Source organism: Lepidochelys olivacea, assembly GCF_965140295.1.
Source record: "Lepidochelys olivacea isolate rLepOli2 genome assembly, chromosome: 8".
In the NCBI taxonomy this organism is placed as follows: Eukaryota; Metazoa; Chordata; order Testudines; family Cheloniidae; genus Lepidochelys; species Lepidochelys olivacea.
In genome coordinates, this window is record NC_140418.1 from 105603053 (window position 1) to 105625142 (window position 22090).

The 22090-nt window shown below is 66.6% G+C and overlaps 1 protein-coding gene across 1 annotated transcript in view; it reads left to right on the plus strand.

Annotated features, from left to right (window-relative positions):
* Positions 1-22090, plus strand: part of PTCH2 (patched 2) — a 58911-nt gene that overhangs the window by 18408 nt on the left and 18413 nt on the right. Inside the window, exons 3-14 of the mRNA XM_084637860.1 lie at positions 7117-7306; positions 7582-7651; positions 8058-8149; positions 13292-13487; positions 15053-15174; positions 15531-15678; positions 17564-17695; positions 17778-17933; positions 18935-19027; positions 19447-19572; positions 19947-20065; positions 21362-21758. Of these exons, the coding sequence (XP_084493986.1) occupies positions 7117-7306; positions 7582-7651; positions 8058-8149; positions 13292-13487; positions 15053-15174; positions 15531-15678; positions 17564-17695; positions 17778-17933; positions 18935-19027; positions 19447-19572; positions 19947-20065; positions 21362-21758 (1841 nt within the window). The remainder of the gene's footprint in view (positions 1-7116; positions 7307-7581; positions 7652-8057; positions 8150-13291; positions 13488-15052; positions 15175-15530; positions 15679-17563; positions 17696-17777; positions 17934-18934; positions 19028-19446; positions 19573-19946; positions 20066-21361; positions 21759-22090) is intronic.

Consider the following 22090-nt stretch of genomic DNA (forward strand, 5'->3'; position numbering starts at 1 on the left):
ATTAGGGGGTTGGAATTTGAGGCTTCCTCAGTCGCCTTTGAAGCTCTCCCGTGGCTCGGAGCGCCCTGTTCCAAATTAACACTAATTACTAGGGACGCCCTCCCCCCAGCACTTGCAGATGTGCAGTTATTCCTGCAGTGGCAATTGTCGGTAACGACATACACACCATGGAAATCCCCAGCAGCTGGATGGCCGGGACCTTGCGGGGCAGGCTCGCTGTGGGGCATGCACGGCAGGAGGGGCTAGACAATAGGCCTGCGAGCTTGCTAGCTTATGCCATCTATCCTCCTAAACCCCCCGCTCGCTAGCTTATGCTGTCCATCCTCCTAACCCCACCCCCGCAAGCATCCTATCTCTCTCTCCATGCTGGGTTTCTCCTGGGTGGCTCAGCTGAGGCCAGAGCAGCTCAGTGCACCTCCCGCCTGATCTCCCAAACAGCTGGCAATGGTTTGGATGCCTCCTCCGACACCCACGCAGCACCCCCTGCATCTCACTGTCCCATTTCACAGGCACAATGGCTCTCCCCCGCCCCAGGCCACCTTCCCTGGCAAGGCATCCTTCACAACTGGCATCCAACTGTCCCCAGCTGTTCCCCCAGCCCTTCAGGGAGGGTGGGATGGAAAATAAAAGGATGAAAGAAATAATAAGTCATTAAAGGCAAAGATTCTGTTGCTTATTTGTGGTCTCGCTCTCGCTGCGCCTGGCCTCCCATGCGCTGGCCGGCAGCCAGAGCTGGCAGCGTGCCGCAGTGAGCCGGCAGCGGGAGGGACGGAGAGTGGTCCCAATCCTGCTCCCTTGGCCGGGCGCTGGGGCCCACGGAGTTCCTTCCCTCCCAGCCCCATGGCCGCTGTAACCCAGGCTGCTCCCTGCTGGGATCTGTGCTTTAGGACTGGTACATCCAGCGTCTCCAGGCGCTGAGCGGCTGCAGCCTGAAGAAAGACTGACTGTAAACGGGGGTCCAGCAGCCAGCCATGTGGGGGTCTGGTGCCAGCTGGGTCACTGCCTGGCTGAGCAACAGTGGCAAGTCACCCCCTCCCTGGCGCTGCTTCCCCTCAGTGTGTCCTGTCGGGTTAGATTGTGAGCTCTTCTGGGCAGGGGCATGGGCAGCACCTGGCACAGCGGGGCACCAGGCTGCAGAGGGGCTGTAGGTGCCACTGTAATAAACAGAATGAGAGAAGGAAACCTGAGCAGGCCCAGCCCTCCGTGTGGTGCCCTGTCCTGGGCCGTTCCGTGGGGTGTCCAGGGCCTGTTCCCTGCTGGGCCTTTTCCACGGGGTGCCCCGTGCTGCACGGCGTCCCGTCCCCGGCCCGTTCCACGGGGTGCCCTGTGCTGCACAGCGTCCCGTCCCCGGCCCGTTCCACGGGGTGCCCCGTGCGGCACGGCGTCCCGTCCCCGGCCCGTTCCACGGGGTGCCCCGTGCTGCACGGCGTCCCGTCCCCGGCCCGTTCCACGGGGTGCCCCGTGCGGCACGGCGTCCCGTCCCCGGCCCGTTCCACGGGGTGCCCCGTGCTGCACGGCGTCCCGGCCCGTTCCACGGGGTGCCCCGTGCTGCACGGCGTCCCGTCCCCGGCCCGTTCCACGGGGTGCCCCGTGCTGCACGGCGTCCCGGCCCGTTCCACGGGGTGCCCCGTGCTGCACGGCGTCCCGTCCCCGGCCCGTTCCACGGGGTGCCCCGTGCTGCACGGCGTCCCGTCCCCGGCCCGTTCCACGGGGTGCCCCGTGCGGCACGGCGTCCCGTCCCCGGCCCGTTCCACGGGGTGCCCCGTGCTGCACGGCGTCCCGGCCCGTTCCACGGGGTGCCCCGTGCTGCACGGCGTCCCGTCCCCGGCCCGTTCCACGGGGTGCCCCGTGCTGCACGGCGTCCCGGCCCGTTCCACGGGGTGCCCCGTGCTGCACGGTGTCCCGTCCCCGGCCCGTTCCACGGGGTGCCCCGTGCTGCACGGCGTCCCGTCCCCGGCCCGTTCCACGGGGTGCCCCGTGCTGCACGGCGTCCCGTCCCCGGCCCGTTCCACGGGGTGCCCCGTGCTGCACGGCGTCCCGTCCCCGGCCCGTTCCACGGGGTGCCCCGTGCTGCACGGCGTCCCGTCCCCGGCCCGTTCCACGGGGTGCCCCATGCTGCATGGTGTTCTGTCCCAGTCCTGTTCCATGGGGTGCCCTGGGCCTGTTCTGTGGGGTGCCCCATCCCATCTTGGCCCTGTTCCATGGGGTGTCCTTGTGACAAAGTGGGACTGTTCTTAATGTTTCCTCTGAATAGTGTGGGGGTGCCTCAGTTTTCCCTATGCAGTTCTTAAGTGTCTAGGTGGTGGGGTAAGGGTCTATGACCGTTCCAGAGTCCTAGAGGGCAGATGTGTGCAGGGATCTGGACACAGAGAATGGCCGACACCCTGTTTCCTGGCCACTGATGGCCTGGGCCCTTCCCCCCTGCAAGGTGAGAGCTAAAGGGTTGGAGAACAAAGGAATCCGGTGACCTCCTGGCCCGGGAAAGGGACAAAGCCCAGAGGAGGGGGGGCTGGAGGGAGTTTCAGTTTGGGGCTGGCTGGGACATGGAGTGAAGTGCAGACGTGGTTGTCTGGCTCACTGCCCCCCAAAATGGACCCAGCTGAGGGGTCCTGTTCTCTGCACCTACAAGCTCTGTTTTAGACCATGTTCCTGTCGTTTAATAAACCTCTGTTTTACTGGCTGGCTGAGAGTCCCATCTGACTGCGGAGTTGTGGGGCAGGACCCTCTGGCTTCCCCAGGACCCCGCCTGGGCGGACTCGCTGTGGGGAGTGCACGGAGGGGCAGAGGATGCTGAATGCTCCGGGGTCAGACCCAGGAAGGTGGAAGCCGGGTGAGCTTTGTGTCCTGCAGACAGGCTGCTCCCCGAGAGGAGACTTCCCCAGAGTCCTGCCTGGCTTCATAGGGAGCAGTTCCAGAGCATCGCCCGGGGACTCCATGACAGTCCTGTTCTGCAGGGTGTCCCGTCCCCTCCCAGGCCCATTCTGAGGGGCGTCTCCTCCCGTCCCAGTCCTGTTCCATGGGGTGTCCCGTTCTGCATGGCGTCCCCTCTCGTCCTGTGCCCTGAGGCGTCTTGGGCCTGTTCCATGGGGTGCCCTGCTCTTCAGGGTCTCCTGTCCCATCCCAGGCCCGTTCTGAGGGGCGTCCCCTCCCGTCCTGGGCCTGCCCTTGCTATGGTCCGTCCCAGGTGGACGGGAATGTGAGGGCCCATGGCTGATTGGGGGGAAGAGCGATAGCACCCGCTTCTTTCTCCGTTCCTCACAGCACCCTCACAACCTGCCGCCACCCCGGGGAGGGGGAGAGTTGGTGCTGGACAGAGCGGGAGCCCTGCCCAAGGTCCCGTGGCAGAGCTGGGAATGCAGCCTAGGGCTCCTGTCACCTTGTGCTCCTGCCTTGGGGAAGGGCTGCAGGATCGGGTGCTTCGGTCCTGCAGAGTCACACCCGGACGGCGCCCCTAACGCCACGTTGACACGCACCTGCAGCATCATCCTCCCCCCCACGTGCCCCGTTCTGCATGGTGTCCCATCCTGGGCCTGTTCTGTGGGGTGCCCCATCCCATCCTGGGCCTGTTCCATGGGGTGTCCTGCCCCCGCCTGGTGCTGGTGCAGCTGCTTTAGAGGAAGGGGCAAGTGTCAGGTTTGCCAACCCTGCATTTTATTTCCAGAAAACAACCCCCTGCCCCCGCCGTTGCCCTTTCTCTGGAAATGATTGGCCTGGCCCTGGCTGAGACGGGAAAGGCAGCTAGAGCCTGGAGACGTGGAGCTGCGGGGCCAGCCGGGGAACGGAAATCTCAGGGCTTCTCAAGTGAAAATGGAGGCACCAGACCCCCCCAGGCTACGGGGAGGCCTGTCAGGAAAGACCCGGGATGGTCTAGAAGCGCAGCCGGGTGGAGAAACGGGTCCGGTCACTGGCAGCTGGCGAGACGGGGGTGCTTAGCGGGAGCGATCGGCCACCTTTGGGTGGTGACGGGCGGGGGGCCGAGGGGCTGGGGCTGCCTGAATGTAGGAGCCGCTGGACAGTGGGCCCAGCCGGCACCTGCTGAGGTACTGCTGGACACATCTGCTTTCCCGCTTTCCGCTGTGTTGAATTCACAGGGTTGTTCTCAGGGTGGGGCTGGTCAGGACGGCAGACGGGCGAGTGAGGAGCCTGCCACACGGCGGGGTGCCCGGCGTGCCAGGGGCTGCAGGGCGTCAAGTCCCCTGGAGAGAGGCTCTCGGCCCCGCTGCTGGGTGGGGCGGGAGCAGAGGCAAACCGAAAGGAAGGACCAAAACCTCGCCAGTGTCTGTCAGACGGGGGCCACGCGAGGAGCGCTCTGGGATGGCTACAGGGGTGCAGGCAGGAGCGCTTGGGGGAGCCTGCGTCTGGGGAGGAACCAGCGCAGGCTGTGTGGGAGGGGCTGAAGACGTGTCCGTCCCCGGCTGCGGCCGCAGGGCTGATGTTGACGTGGGCCCGGACCAGTGTTTCCTCTAACTTTTTACGTCCATGTGCCGAATGAATTTTGTTCTGTGCCCCAATCTGGAGGTGATGTGTGACACGACCCTGTGACACATCACGTTCATACTGGTGCACGTAACAAAATTCATGGGGTGGGGCAGAGGGGTTCGGAGTGCGGGAGGGGGCTCATTTCTGGGGCAGAGAGTTGGGGTGCAGGGGTGGTGAGGGCTCTGGCTGGGGGTGCAGACTCTGGGGTGGGGCCAGGGATGCAGGGCTCGGGGAGCTGGAGGGGGCTCAGGGCTGGGCCAGAGGGTTGAGGTGCAGGGGGATGCAGGCTCCGGAGTGGGGCCAGGGATGAGGGGTTTGGGGTGCAGGCTGCCCTGGGGCTGCGGTGGGGAGAGAGGACTCGCCTCAGCCCTGTCTCACCGCAGCAGCTCTGGGACGGAGGAGAGGTCTGGCGCGGCTGAGCCAGGGGGAGGGACTCCTCTCCCTCAGCCACCGCCAGTCCGGGGCAGGTCCGCGCTGGGGCCGGCGGGGAGGGGCGGCTCTCCCCGCTGGGGCAGGTCCGTGCTGCGGGAGGGGCATCTCTCCCCGCCACAGCCCTGAGCCCCTGCGCGGGGCTGAGTCGGCAGCTGGGCGGCCGCGCAGCTGAGAGGGAACTTAGGGGACAGCGAATGGGAAATGAAGGCAAGGCCTGAGCAGTCCTGGGCTGCCACCCAAGCCTCTGTCTGCCTCGCTGCAGAGCAAGGGCTGCCTGATGCCATCCTGAAACACAGGCTGGAAGCTCAGAAACTCTTCCCCAGATGCCCCGAGGCTCAGAGCTGGCAAAGGAGGTGAGGGTGCCAGGGTCCCAGCCACCCACTGGGGTGGGCTGCGTTGCTCTGTTTTGCATCCAGCTGCCGACAATGGATTGAAATTTGTAACGAGCCGAGGGAGATTCGGGACAAACCCACGGCGTGCCCTTTCCCCGCACCAAGGGACTGGCCCAGCCGAGGCAGATTCCTGACGTCGTGATCTCCGGGCCAGTCTGATTTATCTAATGAGCAGCAAAGCACAAGGAATTGTTGTTTGTTTCAGTGTGCAGAGGCCAGCCAGGTCCAGGCCTCACCCTAGAGAGGACAATTCCCTGCCCCAGAGAGCGTGCAGTGCGTTTTACGGACCCCACACCTGGTCCCAACGGGGCAGGAAGACGAGCCAGATGGGATGGCCCATCGCTCTGATCCTGTCCCTCTCATTTCGCTTTGAATGGCGGGTCCGACGGCTCCCCCACATCCGTGTTAGTGAAGGAAGGGTGGGTGGGGCTCGGCTTGGGGCATCCGATGAGCGGGAGGAGCGGGACGGCACAGCTGAATTGAGAATCGACTCAGTTCCCAGACGTCCTGCCCAGCCAGGGTAGTATCTGTCAAGGGGGTTTTTCAGGTGTCGGGTGGGTTTGGCCAAACCGCTGGCATGCACTAGGTGCTGAGAAAGCAAACGAGAGTGTCCGTATTTACAGGCAGGGGCGCCTTGCTCGCAGAGCCGCAAGGGTGCGGGCAGCAAAACCGTGCTTACGAGGCAGCTCGGGCTGGACAGGCTGCGGGGGGGGGGGGGGGGGGGTTGCTTCCTCTTCTGTTTCTCTTCTGGTGTATCCGGGCGGTACCCCATAACGTAATGCAGTCATTGTCCAGAGTTAAACAAACCCCGGGGCTTGGTGGACAGAGACTCAGCCCACTTCCTGCCCCGGCAAATGCACCCTTAAAACCCTTCTAACCTTTCATTAAAGATACAGAAAAGAAGGGAAAACGGCTAAAGCCTTTGAAACGTCAAAGATAAACTATGGCTTTTATTGTAACCCAGGCCCCATTCCCGCTCCCGTCAGCTGGAGCCCGTCCTTAGAAGGAAAGGCCCCCTTGTCTGATCGCTTTAAATGGTATCAAAGATGGTCAGAATGGTCCACCCAGCCGGCGTTTGGGATGCGGCTGGAGCCGATGGGGTGGCGACGTCGGCTGGGTCCGTCTCTCTCTGTTCTGATCAGGAAAGGTCTCCGGATCAGCGTGACGAAGGCCCAGGGCCCCCGGAGGCAGTGCGGGTGGCAGCTAGGGTGGGGGGCCTCACTGCAATAGCCTCTGTCTGGTCTTTATGTCTTTCCCCACAAAACCTCTTTCTTTCATGATTTTGTCCACCAGTGAGGCCTAATATCAGACATATCAACTTTGCACATTAACTTCCGGCTGCACCTCACCTGCTAATTTCAGCACAGTCCTTGAGTGATGTCAGCTTGGATTACGTCAGTTTTTCTGTTGCCCTTTTGGACCTTTGCTCACCAGTGTTGGTTATTGTAACATCTGATGAACTTTTTACAACTGAGCTCACAACTGGGGTAAATTTGTAGGCCCAGCCTGTCTCAAGATCCATAGAAATGTCTGATCCCCTGCTGAGCTCTGTGATATCCTGTGGCAAGGAGTTCCACGGGTTAATTTTGCATTGCGTAAAAACATGTTCTCTAATTTCTTGCCTCCTTGTTTCGTTAGGTGTCCCCTTGTTCTAGTGCTCTGGGCAGAGCCGAGCTCCAGCCAGTCTCATGTACAGGTGGTGTCCGCCTTCTCCAGCGCTCTCAGCACAGTGCAGGAGGGAGCTGGCTCCAGGAGGGTCCCCAGCCACCTCGCGGGCAGTGCGTTAAGTGGAGTTCTCTCATTCTCTCCCCAGCTGGCAGCCGCGTCAGCCAGGAGCTCAGATACACGAAAGAGAAGCTGGGGGAAGAATCCATCTACACGTCCCAAATGCTGATCCAGACCCCAAAACGGGAAGGGGAGAACGTCCTCACCCAGGAGGCTCTGGAGCTGCACCTCGAGGCGGCGCTGGCAGCCAGCAAGGTGCAAGTCTCGCTGTATGGAAAGTGAGTGTGACGCAAAAGGGCCATGGATCATGGGGGTCCCAGGTCTGGATTCCACCCTGCCCGCCCCTCCTAATGCCCCTGCCCCCCCCGCCCCGCCTGACGCCCCAAGGCCCTGCCCCTCCTAAGTCTTCCTAATGACCCTGTCTCTCTTGATGCCCTGCCCCCTCCTGATGCCCCACACCCCATGTCCTTGCCCCGCCCCGCCCAACGCCCAGCACCATACAGCTCCCTCCGCCGGTCTCACCTTCCTTTAATTTCTCTGCTTATTTCCCCAGATCCTGGGATTTGAACAAAATCTGCTATAAGTCCGGTGTCCCCATCATTGAGAATGGCATGATCGAGCGAGTGAGGCCCTGGGACCAGACCGGGAAATCCCCGACGTCCTGCTGCCTGGGCCCCATGCTGGCGTCGCCGGCAGAGGCAGAGAGCATGGGGCACGAGGGGCTCTTGCTCTGCATGGCCCCTTGGCTGCCAGGGCCGGTGGCGATGACAAAAGACTGGGTTGGATCCAGAGCTTGTCTGGCCCCAGTGCAGAGAGGCGGGGGGGGGGGTGTCTGGCGCCGCATAGCGGGGAGTCCTGCCACTTGGGGTCGGTCTCAGGGAGGCTGCTGGAGTTGCAGAGGAGAAGCCAGGGGTGGGGGCTGTGGCTGGCAGGGGAAGTAGCAAGTGGAGGGTGGGATAGTGCCCCGGGGGATCCAGCGTCTCTGCCATGGTTCTGATCCCTCCCCTTGTGTCGCCCCCGCCCCCCCAGATGATCGAGAAGCTTTTCCCCTGCGTGATCCTGACCCCGCTGGACTGCTTCTGGGACGGTGCCAAGCTGCAAGGAGGCTCCGCCTACCTCCCGTGAGTGCCCTCCCCCTATCGCCCTGCGGGAGGAGCTGGGTCCCCCTTTCCCAGTGGGGTCTCCTCCGGGGTTTCGGTGGGGCGGCGCACGCAGCCAGCTCTGCCCAGTTGCCTCTTGCCAATTAGCTGCTGCGCCAGTCCCCAGCGCCCCTGGCGTGCGCGGTACCCCACTTCCGCCACCCTGCAGGAGCTAGCAATGGAAACAGCCAGGGATTCCCAGGCTGGTCAGTGCAGGACTCGTCTCTCTGCCCACGTGGCCCTGACCGCTGCTCAGCCAAGGACCCTGCAGGCTGACCTTCTCCGGCCCCCCGACTGTTTTCATGGCTCTCCTCTTGTGATGAGGCTCCTGGGCACTGGCCATGAAGTCCAGGGGGCTCACGTCCTAGCCAGCTGGCCTCTCCCATCTTGGGGGCTCCCCAGATCCAGGCTGTGGGAAGCCGTAGTGCTTGCCAGTAGCTGGGCACCCCCTGGCGATAGTCCCTCGGCGACCCCACGGGGCAGGGTTGCTGCCCACCGGGCTGTGCGGAGTCTCCATCTGCTCCTGGACTGGACTGTGGCTCATCAGAGGGCAGCAGGCACAGCGGGGGGTCGCAGCCTGTGGGGCCAGAGCTCAGGCCTGCGACCTCACCCCAGGGCGGGGCACGGTAGTGACCCTGTGCGCGTGTCGGGCTGGCGGGTGGCGCGGGGCCAAATGCCTCCTGCTTGCAGGGCAGGCTGCAGCCCTGGGCCAGGGGCACCGCGCTGTGGAGCTGAGTTGATGCTCCTCTGTGCCCAGCCCATGTGTCAGCCTGTTGGCGCTGCCCCTGGAGGGATGGGAGGAGCAGAGGGTGTGAGACCCTCGAGTGTTTTGCTGGCACTATTCGCAAATTTGAATTAAGTCTCCCGGTGAGTGAGCAGCAGAATGCAGGACTCCTGGGTTCGTGGCTCCACAACTGACTCCCTGCATGACCCTGGGCAAGTTGCAGTGCTGCCCTGTGCCTCAGTTTCCCCACCTGTATATGGGGGCACCGATACCCACCCACCTCGGAGGGGGGGCAGAATGTCAGCCGTCCGTGTCACTGTCCCTGTTATACAGACACGGAAACTGCAGTGGGGAGAGTTGGCCAAGGTCGCCTGGCGGCTCAGTACCAGAGCCAGCAGGAGAACCCAGCTTTCCCAGCTCCCAGCTGGGTGCGTTAGCGGCAGGCCCTGACGCCTCTCTCCTGGCTGGTCCTCCGGTTTCTCTGAGGGTGGGTGGGTGGGTCTGGAGGGGGAACCCTGGGCCCGGCCTGGGGAGGAGGGGGTGGGGAACAATCCATAGCGTTCTTTCTGTTTACACGGCTGTTTGTCTGCGAGGCCCTTTGTCAGCAAACGGCAGTGCCTGCATTCTCATGCTAATGCTGCCCTGAAAGCCCAAGTTGCCCAACAAATGAAAGAGTGGCGTTATTCAGCCTGCTGCCCCACGAGAGCGGGAGGGAGAGAGGGGGGTTTTCAAACCCCAGCAGATAAAGGGAGGGAAGGCTTGTAAAACACCCCCCCACACACAAAATCCTGGACGACTCCCCTCACCCCCTTGACTTTGGGATGGGTGGCAAAAGGAGGGGGTGCTGGAGGCAGGGGAAAACGTGGCCAGGGGGCTGTGATCTGCCATGCCGGGGGTCAGAGTCAGCCGGGAGGCTGCAGCACCCCGGCTGGTAAAAGGGGATCTTGTGGCCGCACGCCGAAGCGGTGTCAGCAGAGCGGGGAGCAGACACAGCTGGGGCGGGATGACCCCCCTTCCAGGCCCGGCTCCTCACTTCTTCCTTCCTCTCTGCCCCTGCGCCCAGCCCCTGGGCCGGAGGGAAAGGGGCTCTCTCTCTGTTTCCCAATTCTGAATGTGAACCGGTCTCAGTGCGGAGGGGCTGAAATCTCCGGCTCTTTTCCCCCGGCCCCGGCTTCCACTTCACTCCAGCGGAGGGGTTCTCCGCGAGGGGGAGGGGGTCAAAGCGCAGCGATGGCTGGAAAAACAAAAGGGGCTGACTTGGCTCAGTGAAGCACGAAGCCGCAGATAAAGGAGCCCTCTCTGGCAGCGGCCGTTCGGTATGTGGGAATCTCAAAGCGCTCGCCCAGTTCCGAGCCAGCCGCCGTGAATTATTGGAGTGAGTTTCTGCCTCATGCCCAGCTCCTCTCCGCCTCGTCTCGCTCCCTCTCTCGCTCTTCCTTTCTCCTCCTGGAGCTCGTTATTCTCTCCTTCGTTTCTTTATGAGAAAGGAGGAGAAGTCGCCCGCCGGCCCGGACCCTGCCATCCCTGCTCCCTGCTCTTGTGTGGGATCCAGAAGGCAATACAGCGGAGGGCTGCGGCATCAGGACTCAGCAGAGGGGCTGGAGCTCAGGGCACCGGCTCAGCAGAGCTCATGGAGTGGGAGGTGGGGCCAGGGCTGCCAACAGCATCCGAAGAGGGAGCTCTGCTTTGCTGTGCCCGGCTGGTCCCATGGGCACTGGGAAGGGGCGTTGGTGTGTCCAAGGAAAGGCCGGCTCCAGATCCTCCCTGAGGCACTGGAATCCCTTGGGCCCTGGAAGCTGGAGCAAGCAGATGCTGAGGCTGGGACCCATGGCGTGCTCCTCCTGCCAGCTGGCGTGGCTGGACCGAGCTGCATGACCAAAGCAGCAGGAGAGTCCTTGGCACAGGAGACTCTAGCTTCTGCCAGCCTCCGAGATCAGGGCCACATGGGGCCCGCTGGTCCATACGGTGGCTGGTGCCCATTGGCCAGGGCTAGTCCCTATCTCCAGTGCTCGCCGCGATCGGCCAGTGGCTGAGCCCACCTCTAGCCACAGGGCTGTAGAAGAGGAAGCTGGTCTGGCCCCACCACGCCCATCCCCGGCTGCCAGTGCAGGGTTGTTCCCTACGGGCCGATCTCTGGGGTTGGGCCAGCGTCTCTGGTGACGGGGCTCCCGCCCTGCCCTCGGAAGCCGGCCCCGCAGTCGGAGTCGCCCCCGGCTAGATCCTTCTGGGGCTCAGCTGACGCGTTCGTTGGCTCGCTCCTCCCCAAGCTTGTAGAGACGCCCGTTGGAGTCGCCCGGGTCGCCCTTCCCTGCACCCCTGCAGGTTCCGCACCCATCAAACTCTCCGAGATGTTTCCCGCCTAGCCCCCCATGGGCATGTTGCTTAGCCAAGCTAGCCAGAGATCTCGCTTGCCATCTGCCCTGTGCCTCAGCCCCATGGCCACTGAAGGCTGGCCAAGTCCGTCGGGCGCTGACGTGTGGCTGGCACCCCCTCTGCGGAGTGCCCCTGGCCTCCTGGGCCGTGCCCTTAGCCTGGCCCGTCTCTCTCGGGGCCTGCGGGTCAAAGCTTCGGTTCGCAGCCCCCCGTGCGGTGCTGGAGGAGGCGGCAGAAGGTGGCTGTGCTCGGGGGGGGCGTTGGGCCGGGCTCCCTCATGCCCATCCCGTGGGACCCACGTGAGCGGCAGATCCCGGGGCTGGCATGGTGTTAGTGTATGGCATGGATGGCAGCTGGCCCAGGCCTGATCCAGGGCAGAGGATGGGGTAAGCGGCCAGGCTGACAGGAGAGGGAGGGGACGGCTGTTACTCCCACCCTGGGCATTGCTCCCCCTCCTCCACTCAGACGTGCCCCACTTCCTGCCTGGACACCAGGGGGCGCAGGATTCCTGGGGTATGACCCCCTGTGGGTCTGCCTGCCTACAGCCCCTGCGCCAGCGGGTCCCCGCTGGTCCCTCTCCACCCCAGGCCCAGTCCAGAAGGACGGGGCTCTCACCCGGTCTGTGGGGGCTGCAGGGAGCAGGTTGGGACCATGCCCGGCTGCTGCCCCCCTTGTTTACGTGGTGTGCACTAGGGGTCCGGGCAGCTTCAGTGAATGGAGATTTGCCGGATCCCTGCATCTGGGGACAGTGAGGAGATGGCTCAGGAGCCAGGCTGTCCCAGCACCCACCCCCTACTCTCAGGGTGTGGCCAGCTGGGCCCCCCCCCAAGGGGGCAGGGTGGGAGGCAGGGCAGTGCTGCCATGCATTACAAGCCTGGCTGGATTGTAAAGCCTTCCCCCCCTTTGTGATTTCCCAGGGGTCTCTGGGGTCTGGCTGTGCAGCAGCCCTCGTGCCCATGGGTCGGAGCCCTGGCGTGCTGTGTGCGGGTGGTGGGGGGTTGGCATGCACTCTGGGCCGCCCTTGGCAGGGCGGGGCTGGGGGGAGATCACACACGTGGCAGCAAGCAGCCCCTGCCTCAAGCAGCCTACTAGAAGAGGCTGGTGCAGGGTGGAAGGGGGAACTGAGGCCCGGTGGCGGGACTCGCCCAGGGTTGCCCAGCTGGTCAGCAGCAGAGCCAAGAAGCCCCTTCCCCACTGGACCCGCTGCCCCGCTTGTGAAGCAAATGCCAGCAGCAGGTGCTTGTGCCGGCTGCATCCTGCTCTGCACCATCCACAGCTGCGGGGCGAAGCACGGGCCGGGGGAGGGGAGCTCAGTACTGCGGGGGGAGCAAGCTGTGGGGAGGAGAGGGGAAGAGATGGAGGGGGGAATGGAAGGGGGCTAGAGGGGACTGGGGGCAGTTTGCTGTCCGTTCTTGCTTTCCCCCGCCTGCCCCGGGGTGCTGCCCCGTCCCCTGCTGCTGGCCCTGTCCCTGCCGCCTGCTCCCCTCTATCAAGACGTCAGGGCGCGGGCGCTAATTGCCCTGACTGGCGGCACAAAGGAGGGGCCGGGAGCCACGCTGGGCCGGGGGCGTGTAACAGGATCAGCCATGCTATTTGACTTGGCATCTGGCGCTGGCTCTGGGGGCAGCCGCCTTGCAAAGGGGGGGGGCATGAAGCCTGTCACAGCCCCACGGCGGGGAGGGGGTTGGCAAATCCTCGCAGCCCCATTGCTACAGCTCCCATCCCACCCTTGCCCTAGTCCCTCCTGCATTGGGTAGGGGTGGTGTCTGGCTGGTCCCGCGGGGGAGTCCTGGGCGCAGGGAGAGGGGCGTTTGCCAGGGACCCAGGGGCTTGGGACAGAGGTGGCTGGGGAAGTGGGAGGGCACCCTCCTGCTTTACTAGCCTGGGCGTGGCCAGAGGGCAGGTGCCACTGGGAAGGGGGCCCCGATCCTGCTGGGCCACATCACCACACATCAGTCCAGGGGCAGGTGTCCGGAGGGGAGTGGCCGGGTCCCTGATTCTCTGGGCGCTTGCTCCCGTTTTGGCAGGGGGCGGCCGGACATCCAGTGGACGAACCTGGACCCCGTGCAGCTGCTGGAGGAGCTGGGCCAGTTCACCTCGCTGGACGGCTTCCGGGAGCTGCTGGACAAGGCGCAGGTGGGGCAGGCCTACGTGGAGCGGCCCTGCCTCAACCCCCGCGAGCCCGCGTGCCCCGCCAGCGCCCCCAACAGGCTGAGCCAGCAGGTGGGTGCCACCGGACGCAGGGGCGGAGGGGTCCCTGCCTGTGTGTGTCCTTGCTGTGTGTTTCCCTCCCTGTCTCGCTCAGTTCAGCTTGCAGGCTCTGGGAGCGGGACGCCGCATGGGGACGCTGTCTGGGTGGACATGCGGGGCCAGCCGTGGAGGAGCTGTCTGTGTATTTTAGACAGGCCATCCCTGTGGCCCCGGCCCCGGCTCCGACCCTGCCAGGGAATTGGGGACGTCTCGAAGCTGCTCCCCGCTCCGTCTCCATCCCTGTCTCGGCACCGTGTCCACCAGCCCTGTCAGGGGCTGCCGGGGCTGCGTTGACCCCTTTGCAATGGGCCCAGTGACCCCTGAGACTGCCAGGACACAGGAACCGGAGAGCAAAGGGAACCACCCCCCCCCTCACACACACACACACTGCAGGGGGGCCCCTCTGCTGACAGCTAGTGCTTTGGCAGGGTTTGGTTCTCTGCCGCCCGCCCGGCAGACAGCGCTGGGCCCCTCCATCCCCGGATCCAGAACCGATCCAGAACCAGCGGCTTTGCTCCCCCGGCAGAGTAAAGTGCAGAATCTGCAAGGTTGGTTCCTCATTTTAGCAGCGCCTGATGGCTCGAGGCAGCTGGAGAGCTGTGCCAGCAGGGCAGAGGCTCCCCCGAGCCCCAGGGCTGCCAGCGGGCCGACCAAACACAGCCTGGTGGGCAGTTCTCATTGGAAGGCCTCCCGGAGCAGGGGACAGTTTGGGAGCTGGGGCCAGGGGTAAGCGTGGGGTGGACAGCGGGCGGGAGGGTCAGTTGTAACACCGCGCCCCCTGGCTTGCAGGGCCGTGTAGCCACCCCAAACAATTCCCCCCGCCTGGCTGCAGCAGCCAGAGGAAGACGCTATGGGATTTGGTGGGGGGGTGCCCGGGCAGGGCAGCACACAGCCTGCGGAGGGCAGGTGCTGGTGGGTATCTTACCCGTTGGCACTGCAGGGGCTCCACAGAGCCCCTCCGGGAGCGAGAGCCGTGCCTGGGGGGCTGGGGGCAGAAAGGGCTGCTTGGCAGATGGTGGGTTTCTGCTTTACCCGCTGGGCTGCTCCAAGCCCACTGGATTGTCCCTTTCCAGTCAGGGACAGAGAATAAGCCCCAGTGGGACCCCAAGCCAGGGGCCAGGGCGGTCTGACTGCACTGCCGGCTGCCCAAGGGTGACTGCCTGCCATGCTGGAGAGCATTGGGAGTTGCCAGCCAAAGCCTTGCCCAGGCAGAGCGGAGGTTGGAGGTGGAGGCCCCCGTGGGCAGAGCGCCGGGGTTCAGGCAAGTGACAGCCTGGACGGTCTCGGGTCTTGTAAACAGCCTGGACCCTTCCCCAGCTCCTGCCAGCAGGGCACGGCTCCCGGCGGCTGGAGCCGGCAGCAGGGAGGCCTTGGGCCGTGTCCCGCCAGGGTGACTCTGCTCCAGATTGGCGCCCGTGTGGGCACAGCTGGACCCCTGGCATCGGCCCTCACAACATTTTGGGCCTGGGAGGTGCACGGCCTGGCTTCCCCGGCTCCTGTGCCTGTCCTCACCCACCCCACCCTCCTGCTCCCCCCAGGACCCCGACATCCCCGCTGAGCTGACGGGGGGCTGCCACGGCTTCTCCCGGAAATTCATGCACTGGCAAGAGGAGCTGATCCTGGGTGGCACCACAAAGGACCCCCAGGGCAGGCTGCTGAGGTAAGCGGGAGCACGGGGGGTGAGGCCTGGGCCTCAGGGTCCCCCGTGTGGGGCTGGTCACTTTCCCACGGACAAGCCCACGCGGCGGGGTGGGGAACAGGCATGGCTGGGAGGGCGAAGGCGCTGTGAGTTCTCTCCTGCCCAGGCTGTGTCAGGGACAAACCCACGAGCCCCTTGTTTCCACCTAGGCCAGCCCAGGCCTCTGCTGCCTGGTGCCTCCAGGGTTTGGGGGCTGGCCGCCCAGCTACAGTGCTCTGGAGGGGGCACCGGGGGCAGGGCTGGCCGCCCAGCTGGGGCGCTTCGTTTGGCACTGGGGGTCCCATGGCTGGGCCCATAGGTGTGTCCTGTCCCGGCAGCGCTGAGGCCCTGCAAACCATGTTCCTGCTCATGAGCCCCCGGCAGCTCTTCGAGCACTTCAAGGACGACTACGAGATCCAAGAGATCGGCTGGAGTGAGGAGAAGGCGGCTGCCATCCTGGAGGCCTGGCAGAGGGAGTTCGTGGAGGTAGGAGGGGCTGGGAGCAGGGGGCTGATCCCCACCCTATGTGGGGATAGAGGGGATGGCCGCTCATCAGCAGTGCAACGGGGGGGACTTGCGGGGTCTCTACGTGCACACATCTGTGCTCGCGGCTGAGCGTGCCGAGGTGGGAGTGAGTGTGCCGAGGTGTGTGTGAGTGTGCCGGGGTGTGTGTGAGCATGCTGGGGTGTGTGAGAACATGCTGGAGGTTGTGAGCATGCTGGGGGGTGTGAGCGTGCCGGGGTGTGTGTGAGCATGCTGGGGGGTGTGAGCGTGCCGGGGTGTGTGAGTGTGCCGGGGTGTGTGTGAGCGTGCCGGGGTGTGTGAGAGCATGCTGGGGGGTGTGAACATGCTGGGGGGTGTGAGCGTGCCAGGGTGTGTGTGAGCGTGCCGGGGTGTGTGTGTGAGCATGCTGGGGTGTGTGAGCGTGCCAGGGTGTGTGTGAGCATGCTGGGGGGTGTGAGCATGCCAGGGTGTGTGAGAGCATGCTGGGGGGTGTGAGCATGCTGGGGGGTGTAAGCGTGCCGGGGTGTGTGTGAGTGAGCTGGGGGGGTGAGCATGCCGGGGTGTGTGAGAGCGTGCTGGGGGGTGTGAACATGCTGGGGGGTGTGAGCGTGCTGGGGTGTGTGTGAGCGTGCTGGGGTGTGTGTGAGTGAGCTGGGGGGGTGAGCATGCTGGGGGGGTGAGCGTGCCGGGGTGTGTGAGAGCATGCTGGGGGGTGTGAACATGTTGGGGGGGTGTGAGCATGCTGGGGGGTGTGAGCGTGCCGGGGTGTGTGAGAACATGCTGGGGGGTGTGAGAGCATGCTGTGTGGTGTGAGCGTGCCGGGGTATGTGTGAGCGTGCCAGGGTGTGTGAGAACATGCTGGGGGGTGTGAGAGCATGCTGGGGGGTGTGAGCGTGCCAGGGTGTGTGTGAGCGTGCCAGGGTGTGTGAGAACATGCTGGGGGGTGTGAGAGCATGCCGGGGTGTGTGAGAACATGCTGGGGGGTGTGAGAGCATGCTGGGGGGTGTGAGCGTGCCAGGGTGTGTGTGAGTGTGCCAGGGTGTGTGAGAACATGCTGGGGGGTGTGAACATGCTGGGGGGTTTGAGCGTGCCGGGGTGCGTGTGAGCGTGCCGGGGGGTGAGCGTGCCGGGGTGTGTGAGCATGCTGGGGTGTGTGTGAGCATGCTGGGGTGTGTGAGCGTGCCGGGGGGGTGAGCGTGCCGGGGTGTATGAGAGTGAGCTGGGGGGGCTGAGCGTGCCGGGGGGTGAGCATGCTTGGTGAAGGGCAGCATGATGCTACGTTGGCCGTGGCCGTGCTCTGGGGGTTGCACCGGGGCTCTGGTGAAATGAGGGCTGGGGGGGTGGACCCCCAGTGCCCTCTCAGCGTCTGTGCTCAGCCCCCCTGTGGGAGTCAGAGCCCCACATTGGGCACAGCATGCCTGGCATCGAGGGCTGGCTGGGGCTGTGCCGGGGGCAGCTCTGGCCGGCTTGGCATGGGTTCAGGACTCCCCCTTCCCCCAGCTCTCAGTGCCAGGTTCCCACAGGGGCCCTTGGCTGCAGGGCCCACAGGGTCTCAGCCAGATACAGCCCAGGGCCTGGGGGTTTGGCTGCGGCCTCCTCCTGCTGTGCCCCATGGGGAGGTCGCAGGCTGCCCACCGGGAGGGGCGTAGCAGGGGGTCGGGTGCTGCTGGGAGGGGTGTGGGGTAGCCCGGGTGGGGTGCCCACTGCAAGGGGCGGAGGGTGGTGGGAGGGCTGCCCCCTGGGAGCAGTGTAGTGTGGCGTGGCCTGGGGCGGGGGGCCCACTGAGAGGGTGCCGGGGGGCTGCCCACGGTGCTGCCCTGGGTGTGGTGCCTGCCGGCCGGGTCTCTGAGGCCCCGTCTCTCCCCAGCTGGCGCAGGAGTCCCTCCCGCAGAACAGCTCCCAGGGTGTCCACGCCTTCTCCACCACCACGCTCAGCGACATCATGAAGTCCTTCTCGGACGTGAGCGCCATCCGCGTGGCCGGGGGCTACCTCCTGATGGTAGGTACCCACCCCCTCCGCCAGCCCGCCCCCCGCCCACGCTAAGCCCGCCTGCGCTCACCCGCCCCCGCTCTGCTTCCAGCTGGCGTACGCCTGCGTGACCATGCTGCGCTGGGACTGCTCCAAATCCCAGGGGGCCGTGGGCCTGGCCGGCGTCCTGCTGGTGGCCCTGTCCGTGGCGTCAGGACTCGGGCTCTGCTCGCTGCTGGGGATCTCCTTCAACGCAGCCACCACCCAGGTACCGCACGCCAGGGCCGGCAGGGCCATGGGGAGCCCCTGCCTGCCCGCCGTGCCTTGCTGCCCTCCTGCGCGGGGGCTGCTGGGGCCACAGCTGGCACCTCTGGGGCCGGGACCCACCTTCTCACCCGCTCCGCAGCGGTGTGGGAGACCTGCGGGGAATAACGTTGGCACTCTGCCCTCGCTGTCAGGGCTGGCCCCAATACCGCAGTGCGGCACTGGGGGGCGCTGTGCTGAGGAGCAGGGTGGGGGCTCCGTGGGGGTACTCTGCCCTTGGCCCCAATACCGCAGTGTGGCACTGGGGGGCGCTGTGCTGAGGAGCAGGGTGGGGGCTCCGTGGGGGTACTCTGCCCTTGGCCCCAATACCGCAGTGTGGCCCTGGGGGGTGCTGTGCTGCAGGGCGTGGGGTGGGGGCTCCGTGGGGGTACTCTGCCCTTGGCCCCAATACCGCAGTGCGGCACTGGGGGGCGCTGTGCTGAGGAGCAGGGTGGGGGCTCCGTGGGGGTACTCTGCCCTTGGCCCCAATACCGCAGTGCGGCACTGGGGGGCGCTGTGCTGAGGAGCAGGGTGGGGGCTCCGTGGGGGTACTCTGCCCTTGGCCCCAATACTGCAGTGTGGCACTGGGGGGCGCTGTGCTGAGGAGCAGGGTGGGGGCTCCGTGGGGGTACTCTGCCCTTGGCCCCAATACCGCAGTGTGGCCCTGGGGGGCGCTGTGCTGCAGGGTGTGGGGTGGGGGCTCAGTAGGGAGCGCTCTCCCCAGCATCTCAGCCTGATGCAGAGCGCTATCTGCTCTTGCGGGGGGGCAGACCGGGGGGGGCTGTGCCCCAGCCTGTGCTGGTTGCCCCTGGGGATCCCTTGCCCTGTGGCCATGGGATCCTGGGTTCTCCGGGTGGAGCTGTGGCCGGTGCTTCTCCCCCAGAGGTGGGCGCATTCTGGCGTGGGGTGGTGGCAGCTGGACCGGCTGCAGACGCTCAGTATCGAGGCGGGTTCCTGTCCCCACAGGTGCTGCCGTTCCTGGCCCTGGGCATCGGGGTGGACGATATGTTCCTCCTCGCTCACGCCTTCACCGAGACCAGCCAGCACGTCCCCTTCAAGGTGAGGCCGCCCTGGCCTGGGTGACCAGCCTCGGGGGGCAGGGGCGGGCGCGGGGCACTGGGTGACTAGCCTTGGGGGGCAGGGGCGGGCGCGGGGCACTGGGTCACCAGCCTCGGGGGGCAGGGGCGGGCGCGGGGCGCTGGGTGACCTGCCTCGGGGGGGCAGGGGCGGGCGCGGGGCGCTGGGTGACCTGCCTCGGGGGGCAGGGGCGGGCGTGGGGCGCTGGGTGACCTGCCTCGGGGGGCAGGGGCGGGCGCGGGGCGCTGGGTGACCTGCCTCAGGGGGCAGGGACGGGCGAGGGGCGCTGGGTGACCTGCCTCGGGGGGCAGGGGCGGGCGTGGGGCGCTGGGTGACCTGCCTCGGGGGGCAGGGGCGGGCGCGGGGCGCTGGGTGACCTGTCCTGTTTGTTTCCCACACAGGAGCGGACAGGTGAGTGCCTGAGACGTACGGGCACCAGCGTGGCCCTCACCTCGATCAGCAACATGATCGCCTTCTTCATGGCAGCCCTGGTGCCCATCCCCGCCCTGCGCGCCTTCTCCCTGCAGGTACGGCCCCCCCTCACCTCCCCCGCCCCGCCCCACCCGCCTTCCCCCTGCAGGTACGGCCCCCCCGCCACCCCTCACCCCCCCGCCCCGCCCGCCTTCCCCCTGCAGGTACGGCCCCCCTGATACCCCCTCACCCCCCCGCCCCGCCCCGCCTTCCCCTGGCAGGTACGGCCCCCCCGCCACCCCTCACCCCGCCCCCGCCCCGCGCCTCCCTGCAGGTATTCCCCCCCCGCTCTTCCCCTGTAACTGACCGAGGTGTGACATGGCCCCACACGCGTGTCGGACATGCAGACCCGGGCTCCCGGGCAGCGTGGTGAGCCGGGTTTAACCCCTCGAGCCCCGTGGCCTGAGCTCTGCGCCCTGTGTCCCCGCAGGCTGCCGTGGTCGTGGTGTTTAACTTCGCCATGGTGCTGCTCATCTTCCCGGCCATCCTGAGCCTGGACCTGCACCGGCGCCAGGACCAGCGGCTCGACGTCCTCTGCTGCTTCTACAGGTGCCAGCCCCCGGGGCAGAGCCGGGCCCTTGCCGTGCTCCGGGAGAGGGTCGGGGGGGGGCGGGGAGGACAGAACCAGGCCCGTGCCGTGCTCCGGGAGGAGGTCAGAGGGGGGCCCAGAGCAGAGCCAGGCCCGTGCCGTGCTCCGGGAGGAGGTCAGAGGGGGGCCCAGAGCAGAGCCAGGCCCGTGCCGTGCTCCGGGAGAGGGTCGGGGGGGGGACAGGGCAGAACCAGGCCCGTGCCGTGCTCCGGGAGAGGGTCCAGAGGGGGGCCCAGAGCAGAGCCGGGCCCGTGCCGTGCTCCGGGAGAGGGTCCAGAGGGGGGCCCAGAGCAGAGCCGGGCCCATGCCGTGCTCCGGGAGAGGGTCCAGAGGGGGGCCCAGGGCAGAGCCGGGCCCGTGCCATGCTCCGGGAGAGGGTCCAGAGGGGGGCCCAGGGCAGAGCCGGGCCCGTGCCGTGCTCTGGGAGAGGGTCTGCGGGGGGCCCAGGGCAGAGCCGGGCCCGTGCCGTGCTCCGGGAGAGGGTCCGGGGGGCGCCCAGGGCAGAGCCAGGCCCGTGCCGTGTTCTGGGAGAGGGTTGGGGGGGGCAGGGCAGAACCAGGCCCGTGCCGTGCTCCAGGAGAGGGTCCGGGGGGTGCCCAGGGCAGAGCCAGGCCCGTGCCGTGCTCCAGGAGGAGGTCAGAGGGGGGCCCAGAGCAGAGCCGGGCCCGTGCCGTGCTCCGGGAGGGGGCCCAGGGGGTGCCTAGGGCAGAGCCGGGCCCGTGCCGTGCTCCGGGAGAGGGTCCAGAGTGGGGCCCAGGGCAGAGCCGGGCCCTTGCCGTGTTTGGGAGAGGGTCCGGGGGGGGGCCCAGGGCAGAGCTGGGCCCATGCCGTGCTCTGGGAGGGGGGCTGGGGACACCCAGGGCAGAGCCGGGCCCGCGCCGTGCTCCGGGAGGGGGGCGATAGGCAGCAGAGCCCACGTGCCCGGCACAGCTGGGCCCAAGCCTGAGCCCGCAGGCAGCCCCTGTGCGGATCGTCCTGCCGCGCCAGGATCGGGGCCCAGCTGGCAGGGCTACGCAGTGGCTCGGAGGTGCTTGGGGCCTCGCCCCCCGGCTTGAGCACAGCTGGGTGCCTTTCCTGGGGCGGCCAGGAGGGGTCGCTCCAGGGAGAATCCCACTCCCTGCTAAGCAGGGGCGGTGCTGCACCCCAGCAGCGGGCGCATGCCAGCGTGGGTGCGGTAACCACCAGGGCAGCCGTGCGTGGTCAGAGGGGCGCCTATCACAGCTCTCTGAACGCCCCCCCGGCTCCTCCTCCCCCAGCCCGTGCTCCTCCCGCGTCATCCAGATCCAGCCGCAGGAGTTCGCCGACGCCAACGAGAACCATGCCTCCCACCCCTCACCCTACGGGCACCCGCCCGTGGCCACCAGCACCCAGATCACCACCACGGTGCAGGCCTTCACCTGCTGCGACCCCTCGGGCCGGCACATTGTCACCATCCTGCCGCCCACCGCCCAGGTCTGCACCGCGCCCGCCATGCCGCTGTCCCCCGCTGACCCGCTGGGCTCCCAGCTCTTCGCCCCGGCCAGCTCCACCCGCGACCTGCTGGACGGGGCCAAGGGGGGCCGGGAGTGCGGGCCACTGCCCCTGTGCCGCTGGAATCTGGCCGACTTCGCCAGGGAGAAGTACGCCCCCCTCCTGCTGCAAACCCAGACCAAGGTAGGGGGGCTGGGCCTGCCGCCCCCGGCTCATGTCGGCCCCTCGTCCCCCTGGGGAGCGGTGCAAGGTTGGGGGGCTGGGGGCGGACGCTGGCGGTGCTGGGGAGCTTGGGGACTGGGGCTAACTCCCAGGCTCGGCAGGGGAATGCTGGGGGGCTCCCTGCCGCTGGCGGTTTGGGGGCCCCCGGGCATGGGGGAGGTGCTGGGGTGACTCCCTGGCACTGTGGCACACTGGGAGGGTGCCCGGAGAGCTGGGATGAGACCCTGGCACTGAGGGGTTGGGAGGCTTGCTGGCACTCTGGGGGGAGCTGGGTGCCCACTGCTTGCTGTGGG